Source organism: Perca flavescens, chromosome 2 (assembly GCF_004354835.1).
Source record: "Perca flavescens isolate YP-PL-M2 chromosome 2, PFLA_1.0, whole genome shotgun sequence".
Lineage (NCBI taxonomy): Eukaryota > Metazoa > Chordata > Actinopteri > Perciformes > Percidae > Perca > Perca flavescens.
In genome coordinates this window covers 28,778,956-28,800,770 of record NC_041332.1, presented here as the reverse complement: position 1 = coordinate 28,800,770, position 21,815 = coordinate 28,778,956, and the positions used below count along the sequence as shown (strand labels likewise).

General features: G+C 41.2%; 1 protein-coding gene across 2 annotated transcripts in view; it reads right to left on the bottom strand.

The window, feature by feature from the left end:
• Window positions 1-13,267, bottom strand: part of hhip (hedgehog interacting protein) — a 31,353-nt gene extending 18,086 nt beyond the window's left edge. Inside the window, exons 1-4 of one of the 2 annotated variants that reach the window (XM_028567035.1) lie at window positions 12,458-13,267; window positions 8,993-9,185; window positions 4,764-4,908; window positions 3,029-3,230 (exon numbers count right to left, since the gene is read on the bottom strand). In XM_028567035.1, the coding sequence (XP_028422836.1) occupies window positions 3,029-3,230; window positions 4,764-4,908; window positions 8,993-9,185; window positions 12,458-12,739 (822 nt within the window). In that variant the 5' untranslated portion in view covers window positions 12,740-13,267. Of the gene's footprint in view, window positions 1-3,028; window positions 3,231-4,763; window positions 4,909-8,992; window positions 9,186-11,751; window positions 11,889-12,457 lie in introns of those variants that run through there. The other variant, XM_028567045.1, reaches the window with a different exon arrangement.
• Between the last annotated feature and the right edge of the window lie 8,548 nt (window positions 13,268-21,815).

Genomic DNA, 21,815 nt, shown 5'->3' with positions numbered 1-21,815 from the left:
CCTGAAGATTGTATAAAATAACTTTATTTGGTATAGCATTGTACTGTATATAGAATTGTGTTTAGATGTTTTATTTGATCACTTAAAGTTATATTCTATAAATCTTCGTTTGTATTGGATTTGCTTCCACGCTGAAGCAACAAAACTCTTATGTTTTTATTGATTTGGTGTCTATAAAGTAGAAAGTTGTAACCTGACTCCGCCAGATGGATTGCTTCGCATTTGCTCGGCATATCTATCTGGGAACTTTCCGTTGGAGAACTTTTGGGAAGGGGCGGAATACTGGTTATTTGATTGGATGAACCATCTGTCTATCACCTATGTTGGTGATAGACGGGCCAAATCAACCAATCAGATCCACGAAGCGTATGAAAATACAACCACAAGCCCGTCCCTGCTGCTGCAGGCAAAGCATAGCTCGTAAGCTCAGCATGCAAGCAACATGTCGGTAAAGGATATTTGCCATTTGTGTAACGAGAATTTAGGAATAAAAGGCACCATTTCAGATTCCCGGACCATATTCCAAAAGAAGGATCCAAGAGAAAAAAAGCATTAGCGAGCGGCTAACAGAATTAGGGCTACCGCTGGCTGATAATACTGGTTAGCTGATTGGATAAACCATCAGTCTATCACCACCTAACCCACCTGAAAACCAACGCTGATTGGCCCGGTCGTTTGGCTAACGGCTCAAAATTGTCTCTACCTCAAGATGCCAGACTGATCTGCGAGTGGAAAACTGGAGCTTGCGAGATCAGGACGGTCTCACGAGGCTAAGAAAGTTGCAGCCTGTAATGCAAATAGGTATTTGTGTTTGGCATACTAGAAAAGTAAAAAAAAAATCAGAACATTATACTGTATAACCATGTCAAAAATATATTTTCATAAAAAATACAAATCTAAAAATATAGGCAGCTTGATTGTAATTGCATTTTTTAAGTCTTAAGTATCTGTATTGGTAGACTTTAGTAAGAATGGTCAAACTTGGCTACATGCACCATCTCTGAACCACATCCTGCAGCAGGGCTTTGCCCAATCAGGAGGTTTGTCCACAATTCGCCATCATGTTAGAGTTGTGTGAATGTGAGCTAGTTGTGGAGAGACCACTACGATGATGACATGGGTAGTGTGTGTGTGAATGTGTGTATATGTGTGGTGGGTGGGTGAGTGGAAGGAGGAGGGGGGCTTGAGTATAGAGATTGAATTTCAGGAGAAGAACACCCACAGCGCAGCTAGGAGCCCACACCACCACAGCACAGCATTGTGTCTGTGCAGTTCAGCTTAATTGGCACCGGGGGGATCCATGGAAGGAGGGGGATAGAGGAGCAGAAGGAAACACAGAACATTACAATCAAAGCATGTGCATGGAGCTGATGATAAACCCGTTATCTGCCCTGTCTCCTGGGGGCCTGGGTTCCTCTTTCGGTATAAAGGCAGCTCCATCCTGTTGATGCTGCCAGTAAACACCTTAGCCCTCCCCTGGTTCTGTTCACCCCATGTGGGAGCCTGTTTCGGCAGCCAACATCACAGAATAGGACTCCTGGGGCCTGCGGGGGATCGAGCCACATCTAATTGTCATAATGATCACTTTATCCACAACCAGTTTGGATTGAATGATGATAAGAGAGCAGTGAGAGCATCCCGCAGGGGGCAGTTACATATTCAATTGCTGTGCTCTGTTTGACTCCTTGTAAGCAAAGGGTCTTGTCAGTGGAGGAGCAGGAGGCATGCGTGATAGATAAACTTCCTGCCTAGGAGTGTGCCCCACAAAAATCCCAGTTATCCCATCTTGTGCAATCTCAGCAATTTCCGAAAAATTCTCAAATACAAAATCTGAGATGCAGTAAGGATTATGAATAAATATTCCATATCAGGACAGTACCATGAAGACCGCAATGTCTTTGCTATTGAAATATCCATAGAGAATTCTTTGAGCTACAGTTTGTCATATTACAAACAATTTATGTCCACGCCCTGCAATATTTCCAGTGTCACGAAAAAGATATTTCAAGAACTAGCACCACACCACAATACACAGTTGGTTAAAAATAAATTTACTCTATGACACTACTGACACAACGGACGTAACAATTTCCAAAAATCTTCAGCAGGCTCAGAAGATATAAATGACAAAATATACTTCATGTGCACCTGTACTTTTTTACACCCTTGCCCATGTTTATTTTTCTCAAAGAGGGCCCAAAGCCAAACAGAAGCAGAACTGTAGAAATGTTTACTTGCCCCTTAACACCCTTATCATGACCCTTATTCTGGCAGGCACACATTCATGAAAATGCAGATGCTACATAGGTTCTACGTCCTGTCAGAAATACAGACATATCAGTCTTTTCAGCTCCTCACTCTATATACAGTATACCACTAACCCCTTATTATTATAACTAAGAAAGCAGGAGAAAGCAAAAGGATATCACATACATTCGATAAACTATCTTTTGTTGAAGTGAATAAAGAGTGTAGACAAGGTTACAATTATAAACCATGCATTATGTGGGGTATTGAGTTAGTCACTATGTAAAGTATTGGGTAACCATGTGGGATATTAGAACCCTTACAGGAACAATATGGGAGAGATTAAGAAAGCCATTAACCCATCTTGTGAGAATTAGCAGAAAATTAGCAGTGAGCACAATATGTGCTGTCTGTACAGTTAATTAGCAGGTAATAGCGTAATGATTAACCACAATCACATTTGATGAATGACTGCTTGTTTGGTGTAATTATATAATTGAATACTAATAGTAAGCAGACACTTTCAAGAGATTTGTCTTGGCTGGAGATTTTCCTCACAGGTTTACATAGGTGCAAACAGTTGTGTTGTAAAGCATTGTGTTAAGGCTCTAGCACATTAAACCTTTACTCTAGAAATGTAGCAAAAATATTTCATACACCATCAGCCAAGTACCTTTCCTCTTTCCTGTTTGCATCTGTGCTCAGATTACATCCATATTATCATATTACCTCCAGAATTCCTCCAACACTGTTAACACTAGTAAAGCAGGCTCATTCCTACCTTCAGGCCATTCTGCACCAGCTTGTGGATGTCCAGGAAGGGCTCCTTGATTAGCTCGAGGTCATTGTTGAGTATCCTGACAATTCCCTCCCTCTCCAGGAGAAATAGCCGCTGGGATCCATCCCCACAGTGCACCACGGCCACCGGCTGCCTCAGACCACTCAACACCTCCTGGGCACAGTAGCAGTTGTGTTTGTGTTTCCTGGGTAACAAGGGAGACAAAAGGTCAGAGACCGATGGTGGCGGTGAATAATCCAGTTATAAGGTAGAAGGTGCATGACAGAATTTGAAATAGTAGTATTTGGAAGGATGCATGAAATAACCAGCAGTAAGACCTCACAACTATAATATAATAATTTTCTTATGGCATTTACAATGATTTTCTAAATTAAATACCTCACTTTGCTGTATCAGACTGCAAGTACTTGAGATTTTTCGCAACTGACAAAACTAGCAGATGTGCTCTTTATCAGGTCTTTATCACCTTTGCTGGTTTACTAATTTCGTGACTTTCTGTTTGCCAAGGTGGGAACATTGGTAACCAGTAGACCAATTTAAATGCACAATACAAATCCAGTTTATCATTGAGTCTATAATAAGACAACTAAAACGTCTTCCTCCTCTCTACGTCAGTGAACTCCCTCACAACCACCTGTTCCCACCAATCCTCTCCCTCCGTCTTTCCATTTTAATTCAAAAACCAAAGCCAGCTTACCAGGGCATGCATCAGCTGCATGCGTCATCTCGGTCTTTTAAATGGCGAGCAAAAGTAGTGCAGGAGGTTCAAACTAACCCTCCCATGTCCACCCTCAACTGTGCAGGTACCTGACCAAACTGTAGAGGCAGGGGCAAGAACATTTGTGGTTGTTTCCCACCTGTGAACACGGCCACTTTGGTGCAGAGAGCACAGATTTTAAGAGTGATAAGAGAAGCTGATTTGACTGGCCATAATTGATACAAGCCCATAACCAACTAAATCATCTGCTGTTAATGTCTAATGTTGGATTGTTACTTGTCCTATCCTGTTTTCTATGTGTCCGGGTGAGCTACATACCACCAGCCATAAATACCAATAAGTGCACTACCACTCCCTGGAACTGTGACAGTGATAACTTAATTTTGGCACTTTCTCCCAGCGTCTAACGTAAGAGAATAGACCTCTCAGAGAATAAGGTTCAGAAGCAACAAATAAGCCCCAGACTTTCTAACTTTTGGAAGTTATTTGACTGAATGTTGTTTGCTGCTATTCAGGTGCACATGCTGCTTGGCCTTCTTGCCTCAGGGAAAACAGAGATGAAAGGCATCCCCCCATGGACAAAAGGGCAAAGCCCTCTGTGATGTACAGACCTTTGCAGCGAGGGAGGCAACCAGAATGACGCAGGATAAGCATTTTTATTATGTGAGCAAAGCTGAGCAAATGCAGTCTGGACAAACTTTAGGATTAGAGAGGAGATGGCATAGCATTTCTGTCTGAGAGGATGGACCATGTCAAATGGACCAGAGAATCCAGAACATGTGACCGAGGCTACCCCTGTTTCTATAAAAACATAAAAATCACAGCTGAATATCATTAATCTGAACTCGTAAGAACTAATAATGAAGACTGAAAAGTTCACTTGGCTGAAACACATTTAAGAACTAGCCAAAGCTCATTCAAAATAATAATATGTACATCTTCCATAGTGTAACTCAATCATCAAATAGAATAAAACATGGTAAAAGTCAGGCTACAAACCTGCTGATATCTTCTATTTTCTCATCTCCCAAGTAGTTGGAATCTTGCCCTTGTGGTCGCTTTCGTTGAAAATCTGGAAAGCACAGACTGGCATCTCTCCTCCCATAGTATTGGCAGAACTCATCCACATCGGCCTGGAACAGTTCTAGCAAACACAACAGATACAGACATATTTTATACACTTACTGTAGATATTGCAGGGTTAAATTACTTCATACACTGGGCTTGTGTAGACACCTAAACCAAGAAAATCCAATGAATATTCTTCTAACATATAACGTTTTAATGGTACTTTAGTTCGGAGTGTGCACACGTCTGTAGTGTATGTGGCTGTATAAATGTGTGCATGCATGAATATGTGCAAGAGAGGACAACAGAGTAAGAGAGAGACAGAGGAAGAGAGAAAGGATGTGATGTGCTTGTGTGTTGGGGAGGGTTGAAGATATGCTTGATGAGCCAAACCAAATCCTGGCTAGACTGGGCGTAAATGAACAAGTGAAGAGAAACTGGGCCAAACCAAATGGATCACAGATTAGACAGGAGTGTGCTGTGAACTATGCCTCTCCAGAGAGCAAAACAATTGCATTCTCAATTTCAAGTTTACTCATTATTTGTCATTATTTTGATTTATGAAATTATGCTTTTGCACTAGTCCTAATGGAGTCCTATGAGAAAACTCTGAGACTGACTTTCTTCAGTCTATCCAGCAACATAGTGATTCATTGCTTGTTTATTTTACTTTTATTATACAAACCTAAGACACATTTAAATGCACAGCAAAAATCCAGTTTATCATCTTGTCTGATTCCTATCCACATCTCTTGTAACAACCCATGTTTTGTATGTAGGCTTTCTGTTGTATACCTCTCTCTACAGCCATCAGAAGGCAGCAGGTAGAGTACACAGTGACTTCCCTCTGAAGTCTCTAATCTGAGGGACAAAGCCCTGCCCTTTGAGGAGTAGTCATATTCGCCTCATTCAGCTGGTCTAGAGGCTCTGTTCACACAGCCTTAACACACCCCACAACAAACCCAATAAAACTATTAACAAAAACAAAACAACACTGTGTATTAGAAAACCAAAACCAGAACCAAATTGAAAATGTGTTAATGTGTTAAATATGGCATGTAATTCTGAATAAACAAAAACTGTTTTCAGGGAAGGTTCAGGTTTGTTTGCATTGCCAAACAATGAAGAGATGTTCCCAAATGCTTCCTGGGTTTTGTCTCAGCAACTTTCATTAAAAGTGTTTTTGGGGGGAGTTTTTCCTTATCCAAATTGAGGGTGTCAAATGCTGTACAGATTGTGGAATTAGGGATATTGGGTTATATAAATAAAATTTACTTTTATTTACTGATTGTATTCTACTCAATTAGCATGTAAATTAAAGGTAATACTGCCATCACATCATTCGTTATGGCCTGCTGGTTTTTCAGTGCCAGAGGAAAAGTGATCTGCGTAAACATAGCAGTCACACGCAGCTACACCTCCAGCCTGTCACAACACTATTCCCAGCAAAGTGTACTGTGCAGGGGGTCTCACATGCCCTTTGCGACATAAAAACAATCTTGCCAATAGTTTCCTTTAGTCAATCCCTCAGAGGACACAGGAGAGCAAATACACCAGTGATAAAAACACAAACAGGACTCTCCCTGTCCCTTCTTTCATCTCCCTCTCCTGCCACACACCGACCGCAAGTGCTGACCGCACCAAATACTGGAGGTGATAGGATATCCCCTCAAACATCTAAACACAACATGAAGATCAAACACAGAAACACACACACAGACACAGAGCTCTGGCTATACCACCCACTCACTTGTGTCTGCAGTTATCTTAACCATGCTGGTTGGGGACTTCGGTGGAGGGGAGGGGGTTCGGAGGTGGAGGGGGGGGGTGTTAGTGAACAGGGAAGGAAGATATGAGAAAAGAGGAGTACGGGGAAGATGGGAGGCCTCCAGGCAGAAGTGAGAGTCAAGGCAGTAAATGTCTTTATGGAGAAATGGGGGCTAAGTACATGGCCTAATCAAGGGCTGGTAGGAAGTTTCATGGGAGCAGGATGACAGTTATGGATGCAGTAAAGGCTACTGTTTCATTTTAATACCTTTGGCCAGCGATTTTAAAAATGCCAACACAATTGTTACCATTTATGAAAACAAAGCGTACAACTCTATGGCCTCTCTGCAATAGGATTCAATCTAATTATTTGATTTGTGTTTAGTAAGGTGTGCTTATTGTATTTACAAAAATGTGAGGGGTGTACTCACTTTTGTGAGATACTGCATGTATGTTCAACCTTATTTGTACTGTGTGCACCGAAAAGAGTATGAACCAAGTAAAACAGAAGATAGGAGAGAAAGAGAGAGAGAGAGAGAGAGAGAGAGAGAGAGAGAGAGAGAGAGAGAGAGAGAGAGAGAGAGAGAGAGAGAGACAGAACTCTGTCCATATTCCCGGCTCCCCAGCGCTAAAGTTATACTTCCATCTGGTTATCTTCCAAGGCAACCTGGGTGGCCCACCCAAAGTACTTGACATCTTGATGCACTTCAGCAGTTTTACATACACACAACCTTTGTAGAAAAATAAATGTGTCATTCGTCACCACATATGCTGATCTGTAGAGGGCTGGGGGGGGTAAATGGTGGAGGAGCATGACGGTGAACACAGAGAAGGGGTGGGGGGTGGATTCTTCTCTGGATTCCTCTGTTGAGCTTTTTTGGTTGGACTCTCTGAGCCCATATGTCTCTCAGCTCATGAGTAAGTAATGTTACTCCAGACAAGCCTTCTTCTTCTTCTTCCCTTTTTCTATGCTCTATGGAGTCCCACTCGCCAAATTTCAAGTGCTGTACAAGATATGCAAGCAGGCCATTAGATGCAGGATGGAATGTATGCGTTTGATATTTGACTTGAGCTGCAGCATACCATGTGGGTGGGTTGCAGACAAGTGTGTTTGAAACAGTTCTCTGCTAATCTCAGCAGATCTAATCAGTTCGTGGCGACAGAGATTGGAAGAAGACTTGGCTGGAGGAGAAAAGACAGTCAGAAAGTGTTTGATCATGTTTGGTATGCACAGGTACCTGTGATCTTGCATCCCTTCAAAAAGGAAATTCTGAAGACCAAATGCTTTCAAAGGACAGAGGGGTTCCCATCATTTAGCAGTGCCGTTATCTACAAGGAAACTGATAATAGTTTTGTTCCCTGTTCTGTGGATTCTGCCATCTCATAGTAGAGCTCATAGTCAGAGATGACAGGGGCCAGTTAAGCAACACTTCAACTATGTTTAGATTCATGTGAACTTACTGCTCAAACGAAAACATACTGGTGGCAGAACATGAGCCACAGGTCTTTAAGTGACAGTTTATGTTTGAGGAATGCAAGGGGCCAGGCAGTCATGTCTAGACCACAGCTATGGTTCTTATGCATCCCGTGAGCAGGATCCAGGAACAATTCATAAAATAGTTCATTTTGCTCCAGTCCAGTTTTCTAGTACACTGATGTTTTCACACCCAAATGCAAATCTAATATGTTCCATTCACATGTCAGGAAATGCCTCATATTGCTGTATTGTTATTACACTTTGGGTGATCAAAAACAGTCAAATATTTGCACATTTATGATTAAAATAAACTTGCATGATCAAGACAAACCTAACAGAGACAAGAGAACAAAACTTTCTGCACCTAGTGCCATAAATACTGTACAGCTAGACTGAAGTCATAAAAAAGCTAACATATTGCTCTGCTATTTGCTAGACCAAATGTGCTACATCAGACTGCAGACTAATCAGCAAACTATTGTTGTATCTATGTAAGCAGTGTGTGGCGAGTAATTTTACTGATGCACTAAAGTGCAACAGTAAAGCAAGTGCGAGGCAGCGAGCAAGCAAATGGGTGAGACAAGCTCAGCAACAAATGGAGGTGAGGTCAGATGAGGTAAGAGCTGGATAAATAAATATTCACAGACCAGACTACTGACGCACCACTTCTTGCATAAGTCCAAAAATCTGCCAGTTCTACATGTGCAGGCTGAGTCTCAATGACGAATGAGGCCTGCTGTGAATTTTAATTCATCACAATAAGGTGTCAGTTCCATTTCAAATGAGACTGAAATGAGCAAGTATTGATGCCTACTTTCAGTTACTCTATCCATGTGTATGCTTGGGCATTACCAGGTAAACACACAGGGGCAACAATTCAAGTCACATCCATTGTCATTATTATCTGTATAATAACCTGGTATGTGGCCCCTGCAGGTGTAGTAGAACTCGCGGCAGAAATCCTGGCACAGCCGCGGCAGGTCTGGCTCCCTGTGTGGCATCTTGTCCATGTCCAAGGAGTGGAACAACACCTGGGCATTGGGGGAACAGCGAGCACACTTGATCTCCTCCAGGATACGTCCACATTCGGTGTTGTTGGTGGAGAAAATCTGGAGACCACAAGCAACAGGGACCAATGCCTGATTAAAACAGAAGACTGTTAACTTTTACTTCATTAGTTACGCTTGTAAGCTGCATTTTTAAATCGTCGTTGTCATAAATTCCTGACAATTTAAGACACTGTTTGAGATTTTCAAGAACAATAACTATACAAAATGAGATGTTTTCAAATGATTACGGCGAGTCCAAATTACATTTTAAAAGGCAAATATTAGCACTTCAAAGATTTCACCTAACTTTTTCAATGTGTCAATATAAACAAAGAAATCATCTCATTCACTGCCTACTTACCCAAGTTCATAAACAGTTAAAGTGAAATTACAATTCCCATGTCTGACAGATCCTGGGGCATGAAATGAATGAAGCCAAATAAGAGCCTTAAAGCCTGACTTGGGGTCATTATGCAAAAGTACACAAAGAGTTAATCCAAAAGAAATTAGCAGGCTTATTTACATAACAAATTAGCTGTAATAAAACACAATGTAATCTGTTTTAGGTCAAGAGCAGCGCTGCTTGGGCAGCCAGGCAGGCTGGTAGTGCTTTGCTCTGTGTGAGGTCCATGTGTAAACACCAATTTAGAGATAGACAGGCACATCATTCCCACTCTGGTATCAACAAATTAGCAGTCTGTCGAAGTCAATTAGACCAGCGGACCCAAGGCCAACATATGGATGCCTTACACTTTGCTCTGACTGCAACAAACTGCAACTGGGGAAATGATTTTCTGTTTAGCAGTTATTCAGAGCCGTGTTTACCCAACAGGTGGCAAAACATCTGCCAAAACCATGAGGGTTTACCTGAAAAATATACTAACATACAAAAAATCTGTTACCACAAAAGGCAGTATAGGCTAATGGACGAATTGAAGAGGGAAAAGAAATTTTATCTGAGGTTCCATAGTTGAACTCAGATCTGAATCCTAATTTTGTTTTATATTTTATCTAATTCTATCTTATGTGATTGATTGAAATAAACTAAACTAAACTAAACTAATTGTTGACTTTTTTTCTCAAAATGGGAGTTCCGGGCTGGCTGTGACCCTGTATGTGTGGCGAGTTCCTCTGTCTCTGTGCCCTCAAAACTCATGCCATGTAGTGTTGTGGGCATGCCTGCCCTCCTGCTCTAAATTGCCCATTGATTCTGTGTGCCATGGGCTGGCACAAGGTCCATGGAGAGTAGCATTTGTGTGCTCTCAGCCATTCCCTGTGTCCATATGTTGCTGGGATGGGCTCCAATGTTGCCATCATCCAAACCATAACAAGTGGGCCTTTGTTTGTTGTCTTTTGCTGAATCTCAGTGAATATGTTCCACAAAAGCAGGGAGAAAATGGCAATTAGGCTTAGCTGTTGCACTTCTGCTAAGGACATGCTAAAGCATGTCAAGAACAGAACCATAAGCAAACAAACACAGAGAAAAAATAGCGTAAGAAAATAATATTGTCATTAACATATTCTTAGGCTATTTCAGATGTTTACATTACATTTTGTAAAGTTGGCATTACACCAAGCTGCAATGCAATGCTTCATGTTGGAGACCGGCTATTACACGATTACTTATTTCTAGGATAGCATCTGCATAATGGGTTTTGCAAATGAAATTGCCTGGACAAACATTAATATACAATGCCACACTTGGAAAAGAATCACTTGTCTTTCAAATGCAACAAATCAGTAACGCTCTGCAAACCTCATCAAACCTCATATGGTCAGAGAGACCGAGAGAGAGGGGGAGAGGTACTGATGTAGGCAATGCTAAGCTTTCACAAAACACTTGTCCTTGGGGAATAGGTGTACGTTGGTTGGCAGGGAGATACACACACACACACACACACACACACACACACACACACACACACACACACACACTCTCAAAGGCATTAACACTTGGACAGGGCTGATGACTGGGGGAGAGTGATGTTCTCCAGCTTCTCCCATTAGTGAAACCAACAAACACAATGGTGTTGTTATTCTTTTGCCATAATCAGAAAGGGCTCCGTGTGTGGGCAGTGTAGTGGGGAGGAGGAGAAGTCGAGTTTGTCCTATTCAGTTTTCCCCCCTCTTATTTGCATGACTTGAGCAAATTAAATGATGCAATATGGCTTTTTGTCGCAACACAAAGTTAGATACCACCCAGCCACTGAATGATTCGAGGAGTGGTTTACATGAGAATGGTCCGGTGAGGATCCAACGGAATCCTCTAACTACAAGTTTGGCGCATACATTCGCTTTTTTTCTGACTTACCCCCCACGGAAACTGAGCATTTAGCTAAAAGCCTTATTTATATGACATTTTAAAACTTATTCTTGTGGCGTCGGTCGATGCCATAACGGTCAAGAGTGTTGCGTAAAAGCGCGAGCCCCAGTACTGTTTGTGGAACTTTTCCTTTAACGTCAATAGCGTTACGTTAAGCAAACACATTTCTGTACGTAACGCCGAAACACAACGCTGAAGACTCTTTCAAACAGACGAAAAGAAAACAGTTCGCTATCAGCTCCCAGTTGCTGTGGGAAAAAATGGTCAACTGTTGATAAAAAATGGGTACAACCGGGCTCTTACCTGTTCTGGTAAACGGTTCAGCGGCTTAGCTAGAACGCCTTTCTCCTGACAGTTGGTTGTAGCTGACATTGGCGAGAAGTAACGTAAATCGACGAGTGTTTACCATGGTAACGCCGAAGCGCATTGGACAGCTGAATAGCTTCAGACACCGTAAAATGAAAATGTATCCTCGAAACCTGGACATTTATTCAATTTCAGACCAGGTATGTAAAAAAGACACATGTAGACCCATACAGAAAAGATGCATGGGCACTAGCAAAATAAGTTGCAATGAGAATCATAAGAGATTAAAAACAAGATATAAAAAAATAAAAAAGTAACGTTACAGACATAGGCAGATAAGTCACAAATGGGGATTTTACAAGACGAAGCTTTAGGTACTATTGAGAAAACAAAGGTATGGTAATTTCACCTACCACCGAGTACCACACACACACACACACACACACACACACACACACACACACACACACACATCCACACATTGGTATATGTCCCTGTAAGAATGTTAAAATAAGACTTTTTCATCGGGACAGGGCAATTTCCACTGACCATCCCCCACATTCAGCTGTCAGTAACAAGGGGAAGAATGACAATACACAAGGGCTGTAAATGCATCTCCTCAGTTTTTTTTTTTTTTTTTTTTAGCAGTAACACCCCAGCCCCTTAATTTTAAGAAAATGCAACGTGGTGGACATTAACCTACCCTAGCATCCCTGCGGTGCAGGATCTGATATGCGGCTCTCCTGGTGGGACAGCAGGACACACGGGGATACAACCTGTGGCAAACTTCTCCGCTGCTGCTGCTGCTGCTGCTGCCGTCAAGCAACACTTTTCGCTCCCTTTTCTTCAGCCGCTTGGGCAGGCTTCCGTCGTAACATCTTCTTCTCCTGGGGCTAATTTCTCCCCTCTCGCCGAATTTAGCGTCTCCACATTCCCACACGCTGACCGCGATGGCCAGGACGAGCACAAATTGCAAATGCTTCATAGTTCAAAAAAATTATAAAAAAAATTGACAAAAAATATGAATACAAAAAACTTCCAAGATCTGTCCCCTCTTTTTGAAAAAATAGTGGGGTTATCCTGCAATGTAGAATATATATATTTTTTATATTATTTTGGGCTAATTTCCCCAAGCAGCAAAAGCCAATTTGGCTACTATAAGAAAATTTGAAATATTCTGTTTGTCAGGGCAGGTGTCCTGAATTTGACCAACTACTATGACGAAAGGTGTTTAAAAATACATAATTCTTGCTTCTACCTATATAGAACAACTCAGAAATAAAATAAAAAATAAAATATAAGCAAAACAATAACACAATTTATCCTGATGAACACAAAAAGTCAAAACCCAAAGAACACCGTGAACTGCAAAAGAGCCGTGATGTTCCTTTAGATGTAATTCCTTTTAAGCACAGCACGGCGGTTTGTGCATGCACGGGGTCAAAAAAACATAGAAGACATAAAAGTTGTCTCTCACTAAAGTCCTCAGACCGCTCACATGTTTTCCCGTGCTCTTTCCTCCTTCTTTTTAACCAGCGCGCGAGAAGAGGAGCGAGCGCGGTGACGTACGACTCCGCGGGTGCGCGCATGTGGCCACAGTCGCGTCCACGTCGAGGTAAACAGTTACCTGGTAGAGCGGAGGACGGAGAGTAGAGGCAGCGGTAGACGAACTGTTGGGCTCCATTGACCGAAAAAGTAAAGACAATTATTACTGAGGTCTAATTCAGCTTTAAATGTATGATGTAAAAATATAATATACAACAATATAACCACCTTTTTAATTGGTAACTGGTAATATTTAAGGGTAAATAACTATTGACACAGAAGGCTACTAACCTCCAGATTTCTCTGCCCACTCCATAGATAGATAGATAGATAGATCAGTTTATGAAATATGACACCTAGTTATATAGGCTACATTAACGGCATTGATTAAAATTAGCTCCCCCTTGACCACATACAATATTTCAAGTTAATGCATCTAAAAAAATGCAATGATATAATAGCCTATATGATATAACTCTCGCAGATATCATTCTTTGCATATTAAGTACTTTTAACGCTCTAAGTACATTATTCCGATAAAATTTTTCTAATGTAAGATTTTGAAAGCGAACTTTTACTTGTAATTTTTATTTTGTTAGCAGCCTATAGGTTCTTTTGCAGAAATTGGAATACATCTTCCACTGTTATCCATATGTTGAAATTACTTCATGGCCATGAGCCAAGTCTTATAAATAAATGAAATATTTGATAAATGATTCATATGTTCTTTTTTGTTTTCAAATAACTGAACTTATGAGAGAGGCATAGAGATTTCTACAGGACACTAACATTATGAAAATGCAGAATATTATGTTACATCACAAACTGTGTCATGGGTGTTTGACTTTGTTTAAATATGGTCTAAAAGGTTTATTCTGGTAGCCACAGAATGAAGAATTATATGTTTTAGGCAGTGGAAAATCATCTACAATGTAAATCAATCGCTATGACCTGATGCGCAGCAATTTGCTTCCCTACAGTCGCACATACTGTAAGGCATCTTAATTTGGCTCCTGATAATACCGAACCAAATGTGGGACAAATCCTCTTTTATTTCCCTCTTCAGAAAAGTCATACGATAGCAATCCGAAAGGGAATGTCCAACCATGGTAATTACTGGAGAAACAACAGCCCCCCCCTCCCTTTTTTTTGGGATATACAGAGAATCTGAAATCAGTTACAGCGGCACCTGTTCTTACTTGGGGGTCTCCGGCACTCACCAGAGCCCCAGCTCAGCTTATCTACAGGAATCTGGAGCGGGAGGAATCCAGGAGGGGTTGGTTTGATTGTGGGCAATTATGGAAATGACTGTGTGTGCTATGAAGCCATAGCAGACCCTGCCAGATCTGACCCCCCACCCTCTACATTCTTTACGTTACCCAACTGGAGACATTTGAGGACCAAGTATAGCCAATGTGCCACTGCAGTATTCTGGATGTAAATGAGGAAAGAAACAAGACCATATGCAGAGAAGGAATCTGCCACCACCACTACCAACACTACAACCACCAAGTCTAGAGCTCCATGCAGAGAAAAAAAATATATTGTCAAAACATGTGGGATCCAGCTGTGGAGCGGAGAAGAGTACATCTGTTGTGAGAGATAGACCATTTGAGAGAATCACAGTTGGACAGACCGCAGTTCTAAGCTGACAGAGTCCTAGTGAGCCACAGGCTCAGACACACACACACACACACATAATTGCATACGTGAAGAAATAAGCATACAGCCTTATGAAGTGCACTTTAGCAATACTTGCTCTCCACATTATTAAACTAATTTGGTTTTATTACATTACATGGTGTAGAGATTAATTCTAAAGCTGACTTTGCTTTGATTTGGCTCATTAGGATCAAGTTTGTAATTCAGTATTGATATAAATAAAACATTAACATGATAATTCCCTGAAAAGATACCACCTGCTTTGTCCTTGTTTTATTTCTGCAGGGTCAGTGGGGGAATTCTCATTCACTCAGTGTCTGACCCTCTGAGAGGATATCCCAGAGGATGATGGTTAGCTTTGCGTGTGACCACATAAGGATCAACAACATGAATCTGGAGCTCAGCAGGCTCTCATTGCCGCCTCCACTGTTTCCCAGACTGAGGAGCTGTTGAACGTTTACTCTATTCTCTCTGCCCATTCTGTTTCTGCATTGTTTGCTTCAAAACTCAGCATCGTAATCATGAGCATACAGAACAGGACTGAGGACAGAGCTCCATTTGTGCTTTTTCAATTTTTCCATTCCAAGCAGGCGAAGCCACTACCTCACACCTCACAGTTCATACGTCCACCTAATGTTGTCTCTGAGTGGTGTTAGAGGTGGCCAACGCTTAGCTGTGTGCGTCCAGCAGAATTTATCCGTGGAGCTGCGTGAAAAGAAGGACTTTTAGCCATTATTTGAACCAATAATATACTATGAACATGAACAGAACAGAAAGTATTTTCCAGAAAATAGCTGTAAAAATTGGATTCAGTCTAAATTTAGTCTCATGTTGCTATGATTTTTATGTATATATATGTTTTAATAAAAAAATTCACCCTCTGTCTGTGACAATTCTGTTTCAAATGATCAGCTTTTTAGCCATGCTATCAGCATGGATGCCAATGTTGGTCCGTCTGTCAGACAGTCAGTATTAGGTACATTCATCATGATCCTCAGAGGATGAATCCTGATGATGTTGGTAATCCCCAGACCTTTCCTCTCGCACCACCATGATGTTCACATTTGTGGTTTTGACAAAAAAAAACTCAACAACTACTGAATGGATGACAATGAAATTTGGTACACTATTCACATTTCCCTCTGAGTGAATTATAAATTGAATTAGCAAATGCTAGCATGCTACATGTCCCCTGAGATGGTGAACATGATAAACCTGTTATACCTGTCTAATATCAGCATGTTAGCCTTTTTATTATGTTAGTATTTAGCTAAAAGCACCGCTGTGCCTAATACAGCCATCACAGAGCCACAATCATGCCTGTAGATTTTTGTTTGAGTTTGACGCTATAAACTTTTGTAAACTTGTATAGAAACACATCAGAAAGGTATTATTTGAAAAAGTACTAGTGACAAGTATAACGGTATTGTACCTCCTCTGCCATATAATTAGGAGCACATACAATGCATACAGTGCAATGTAGCATTGCAGGGTCAACGCATTCACATTCTTCTAACACAGCATTTTTCTCAACTCTGCCATGAACATGAAATCATTAACTTCAGCCCACTGTTAACAGCCATTCAACCGTGTGTGTGTATATTTTTTTCATGGCTTCCATCCCTCACCTTACAGCACATAGCAGCATTGTGTTACTCTCACACCTTCTTTAATGGCCCAGCTTTGGCATAGGCAAGCCCAAGGCAGACAGAATTCGGAAAGTGTTCACAATGTCATTAATAGTCCTGACAACAGCTTAATGAGCCTCGGCCATCTGTTTATGAAAGCTTCAGGGAAAAGCGAGAGAGAAACAAGAAAATCAGATCCAGTAGCGATTTCCAGCTGCGTGAGCGTGCCTGATTTCCACTTGAACATTTCTAAACACATAAGGACATTTTAAGTGTAGTGACTTATGCAGCGTCATCTACAGTGAGTCAGTGACTGAGCCTGGGCTGTCTGCCCAGTATCAACAGCCTCTAAATCACTGGCTTCAACCATCGGACCACACTACCTCGCCTTTAGCTTCCTTGCCCCTCCTTCCTCTGTACCACCCTGGAGTGTCCTTAGGCCTTGTTTGGCTAAAGTATACACATGGCATGAGTAACTGAAGCCACCCAGGGCTCCCTGGCGCGGTGGCACGAGACACATACTGGGTTGCACAAGTCAGGAAGACGAAGTGTCGCGTCACTGTTTACGCGATACTCAATGTCTGATGCATACAAATACACACAATGACATAGCTCCAGGGAGATAAACACAGCAGCATTTGCTTGCATTGCTCCGTACAGGAAACTGATCAGTCTTGTGCTTCAGATAGATGCCTTAGATAGATCCAGATGTGAAGGCGCAGTGACTCTTCAAACTCAGGGAGCTTAGAAGTGGCCATTCTACCTCTCAAGGGTCTGAAATCTCTCACTTCACTTTGATCATGTATTTCCTAATCTTAAAGGAAAGGGAAGGACTGAAGTGACCATAGCTGGGTCCTGGTAGTACTTGGCTAATTGCCTCTGTAGTCAGCTTTGAAAGGGACTATTTCCATTTCCTCCCTGTTTCATTTTCTTTGGTCCTCTCTGAACCCTATAATAGAGAATAGCACAATCCCCCAAAGGCAAGAAAGAGGTTAATGTGCAGATTGATGACTCTTTGTGGCCACTTGTTTGTAAATGTTTCCATCAGGGGTTAAAAGATCCCAAAGTAGTACCATGTTAGGCACCGTACATGTGTGCAAATTGCAGATTCATTACAGTCTAGAATCACTGAGCTGCAAATGAATTTGGTTGGATGGGGGCGTGGGGTGGTAAGTGTAGTCTGGTGTGGGCAGCAATGATGGTGGTCCCTGACTGTCGATGCTCTCTCCCGTCTTTCTCTCCCTTTACTCCCTCATACCCAGTACCCCGCCGTCCTCAGCCCATCTGTTCCTGCTTGGCCTCTCAGGCTCTCCATCAGGTAGGCTTGAGCTATTGAGTGCTCCTCTCATCTCGTGGCATCCGAATAAGCCAGGCAGAGGAGTGTGCATGTGTGTTTGCACCTGCAAGACTGTTTTTTTTTAATAATGTGCTGTCTAAAACGTTTGATAAATGACAGACCACCAATGTAATTAGTTGGCTATCAACTTGCCGTCAGGCAGATCAGCTCAAGTGAAAATATTTAGCGTAAAGAAGTACAGCGAGTGCATGCTGCACTGTTGTTATCCTTTTAAATACGGACAGGTAAGAAGTACAGGCGATGTCAAATCATATTCTAATGCCATTTTTTCTCGTTAAAAGATTATTTTGACAGTGTCACTCCCTTTCTAAGCAATGGCTGACTTTATTAAGAACCATGCCATTACGTTTATGCTCCCGAATTCTTGCTTGCTTGGTGGATATGTGAGGTATCAATTCTCACTCTAAACTTGAACATTTTATCTGAGGAGACAGTATTGCTTTACTGCCACATATTGTATATTGAACTTTTATCATTCAAACAAAAAGGCTAGCAGACACACTGGCCAGATCAATCAATTCCACCCTTATTTAGATTGAGCAAATGGAAAGTATTTTACTTCCATTATTTGGAAAAGTAGCTCTCAAGGTGGTCCTCAGCTCGACTTGGAGGGATGATTGGTATGAAAGTGCAGTGCTCTACTAGTTCCCTCAAAAGTGGACATTATATGGTTTTCCCAGGGTTTGTGGTCAATTGTGAAATCCTGGTTTGCACAGCCTCTTTGCGTTGGGATCATTTTACAACAGAAAGGAAAGAGGTGAATGGAACAGGCGCTCCCAAGAAGGCAGTTAGGTGTGGTGTGGAATCAGTTTTGAGATTTTTTCCTTTCATCCCGCCATACAAAGGTCACTATTTGGGAACCCACTGTGTTTTATTGTCCCAGGGAATTGTTTTGAGGTCTCATTTCAGAGTAATATTTCCTTGTCTGGCCCTTGTTCTTTTATATCAAAAAGCCGAACTAAAAACTTCCCCTTTGTCTGGAGTCTGGTTACCAAGCATGAGAAATTTTTTATAATGTGCCAGCCTCCCCTGTCAGGATGTTTTTTTTCTAATCCCTTTCAGTTAGTCCAAGGTACTTCTGCTAGAAAACACTGCCCAGTTATTACAGTATACATTTTCATATTGCCTCCATAAATGTAATTCAAACCGTGGACCTTTGTGTTTTTGGTTCATACTAGCCATGGAAGGTATTTAGCGGTAGCTTGAAAATTGTAATGTACCAGATTTGCTACTGCTTTTGTTAGCCTCACTTGCTCCAAACTTGTTACATTATTATGTCCAGGTGCATTTCCACCTTGCCACTGCTATTACTTTTTATGTATCAGCTAACACTTTAATAGCTACAAAGTCTCAGAATTGGTCATGCACGACATTGTGTGTTAGTCAGATGTGTTTTACCTCCTCATGGCCTTAAGGTTCTCATTAGCAGCAGAGCATTGTGTCAGAAGGTGGTCTCCATGCTGGTCCAAGTGATGGCAGCTTTGAGTAAGTCACTACTTTTTCCATGCTCACAAGAAAACAAGTTCCTGGGAAAAAATCAAGTAAAATGAGAAAATCACAGAATGGTGTATTGTTATACACTGAAATAACCTGATTAATGTAAAACCTGTAGTTGTTACATGCAGTAATCAAGTTGACATATTTTTTGAGCAAAGACAGGCATATATTAAGTGTCATCAGTCAGTTACATATGACTCTGCATCTAAATGAGTTTATTTGTCTTTATTTTATTATAGGAGCATTTGGATCGATGGCACAGTAGGAGAACAAGTTTTGAAGCCAAAAAACGTTTTTAGTATGCTCTGCACGTCTATATGAATTTTACAAATAGTCTGTAGGTCAGTTGTGAAAACCGACCTATTCAGACTCATCTGAGTGTCAGTTTCAGTTGAACCTTTGATTTAATTATTTTGGACGCAAGGATGCTCAGCTACCGGTAACTTTCTTTTCACTGCTGTCACAGCAATACTCTCCTTGAATTATTTGTAATTCAGATGGGCACATGTAAAAAACATATTAAAAACACAAATAAGTGTATACATAGCCAAGAAACTTAAGTTGCTCTTCTTATTGACACAATTTAAAATAATTAAAGTTAATGCAAAAATCTGACAGTAACCCGGTTACAAAAGTGCATGTTAACGCACTGTGTGTGATTGACAGCCTCAGACCTCTTTTAGCAGGGTTTATCTCAGACGGATGGGGTCACTGCCCTGTCTGTCACTGTATGTCCCATTCCCATTCCTCAAACCCTCCATCACATTGACACTTGGACAGCCAAGCTGTCTGAAACCTGCAGATGTCCTCCATACATGTGCGTAAGAGCACAAAACAGACAAACAGTTGCAGGCCTATTACCACTAAACACTGAAATACATAAACACTGCATCATTATCGTCCTACTCCCATCATAGCCATTTAAAGCAGACGACAAATTAACGAAAGTCAGTGACCATAAACACAGGCTACATGTTTGTACTTTCTTGTGGGAAAGATCATTTTGTAAATAATTTAAGAAACAAAGCATAAATCAGGACAGTGTAAAAGACCAAGTTTATCTTCAGCTAATTGCAATGATACAGAAACAGAACTTTTGTGGTTCAGTCCTCACTGTGCTACATTCCAGATGCTGATAGCAGTATTGGACCACCAAGGACTTTAAGTATACTTACATGACTTGATATGTACAAAGACTCTGATAAAATGTTCCCCTCTGCTGCTTATCCATCCTCTCCTTGTCAGAGAGGCAGTGTTTTTGTCTATAAGGCGGCGTCTTTTATTTTACAAGTTTATAAGCAGAAGTTTGAATTCTGCGCATGGCCTAGCCTGTAACTGTAGTCGACTTTTAAAAACAAAACTTCTTGCATCAGTGCCCTGTTATAATCGACTAAACACACTGTCAATGCTTTTCAGCAGAAAGTAGTTCCAATGAAAACCGTGAGGTCTGTGGATAGTAACTTGCTGCTTGTTTCTGGAAAGACATAAATACATTTTAGCAGTGTTAGCAGCAAGGCTCTAAGGATGGCAATATTGGTCTGTTATTAGGTCGGTCCACCACATTGGTCCAGACTAAACTATTTCACAACTATTGGATGAATTGCTCTTAGTCTTGTTTTATGTTGTGAACACCACAAATGAAATTCCATTCACCTCCATTTTATTGAGGTGGTGGTGATAAATCTTAATAAATCTATAATGTATCAAAACCTGGAGAACATAGAACATATAAAGCATGGTTAGATACAACAAGGGGCAAGTCAGAGAAATACCACTTTGTTCTGAAATCCATCTGGTAGGCTACATACTGTACATAATTGAGAACAGCCATATTATTAGTCGAATGGTGGCCTGCACAAGCAGGTGTTTGACGTCGATACTCTTAGATGTACAGTTTGTGCTAATTTGCTGTAAAATACTGACTTTTTCTTTTAGCCTTTGGCAGAGGAATATAAAGAAGGAAATGGAGTGTCTTGCCAACAGAAGGCCACAACTGGAGTCACTATTCCTTTGACACAATGTATTTGATTAGTAAGGCTGTTATGATTTTACAGGCCAAGATATAGAAACCATATGGCATGTCTTTTATTAAGACGCTAAATGAACTGAGCCTTTATGTTCTTGTGATGCACTAAGCCCACCAAAAGAGCTCTGTGAATTCTGATATCCAAGGGAGAATTGACCAAACTCGACAATGCTGGTGAGATAAACCAGCAAGAAAATGAGAGGATGGATTGCTCATAAATCATTTGTGCACCACAGTGCAACATTCAAATGCATTTCAACACTTGTCCTTCCTTGGGAAAGTGGATTTTCTTTCCTACCAGGCTTTCACAACCTGTGGCTTGCATGCTGTTTCAAGGAGAAGGAGA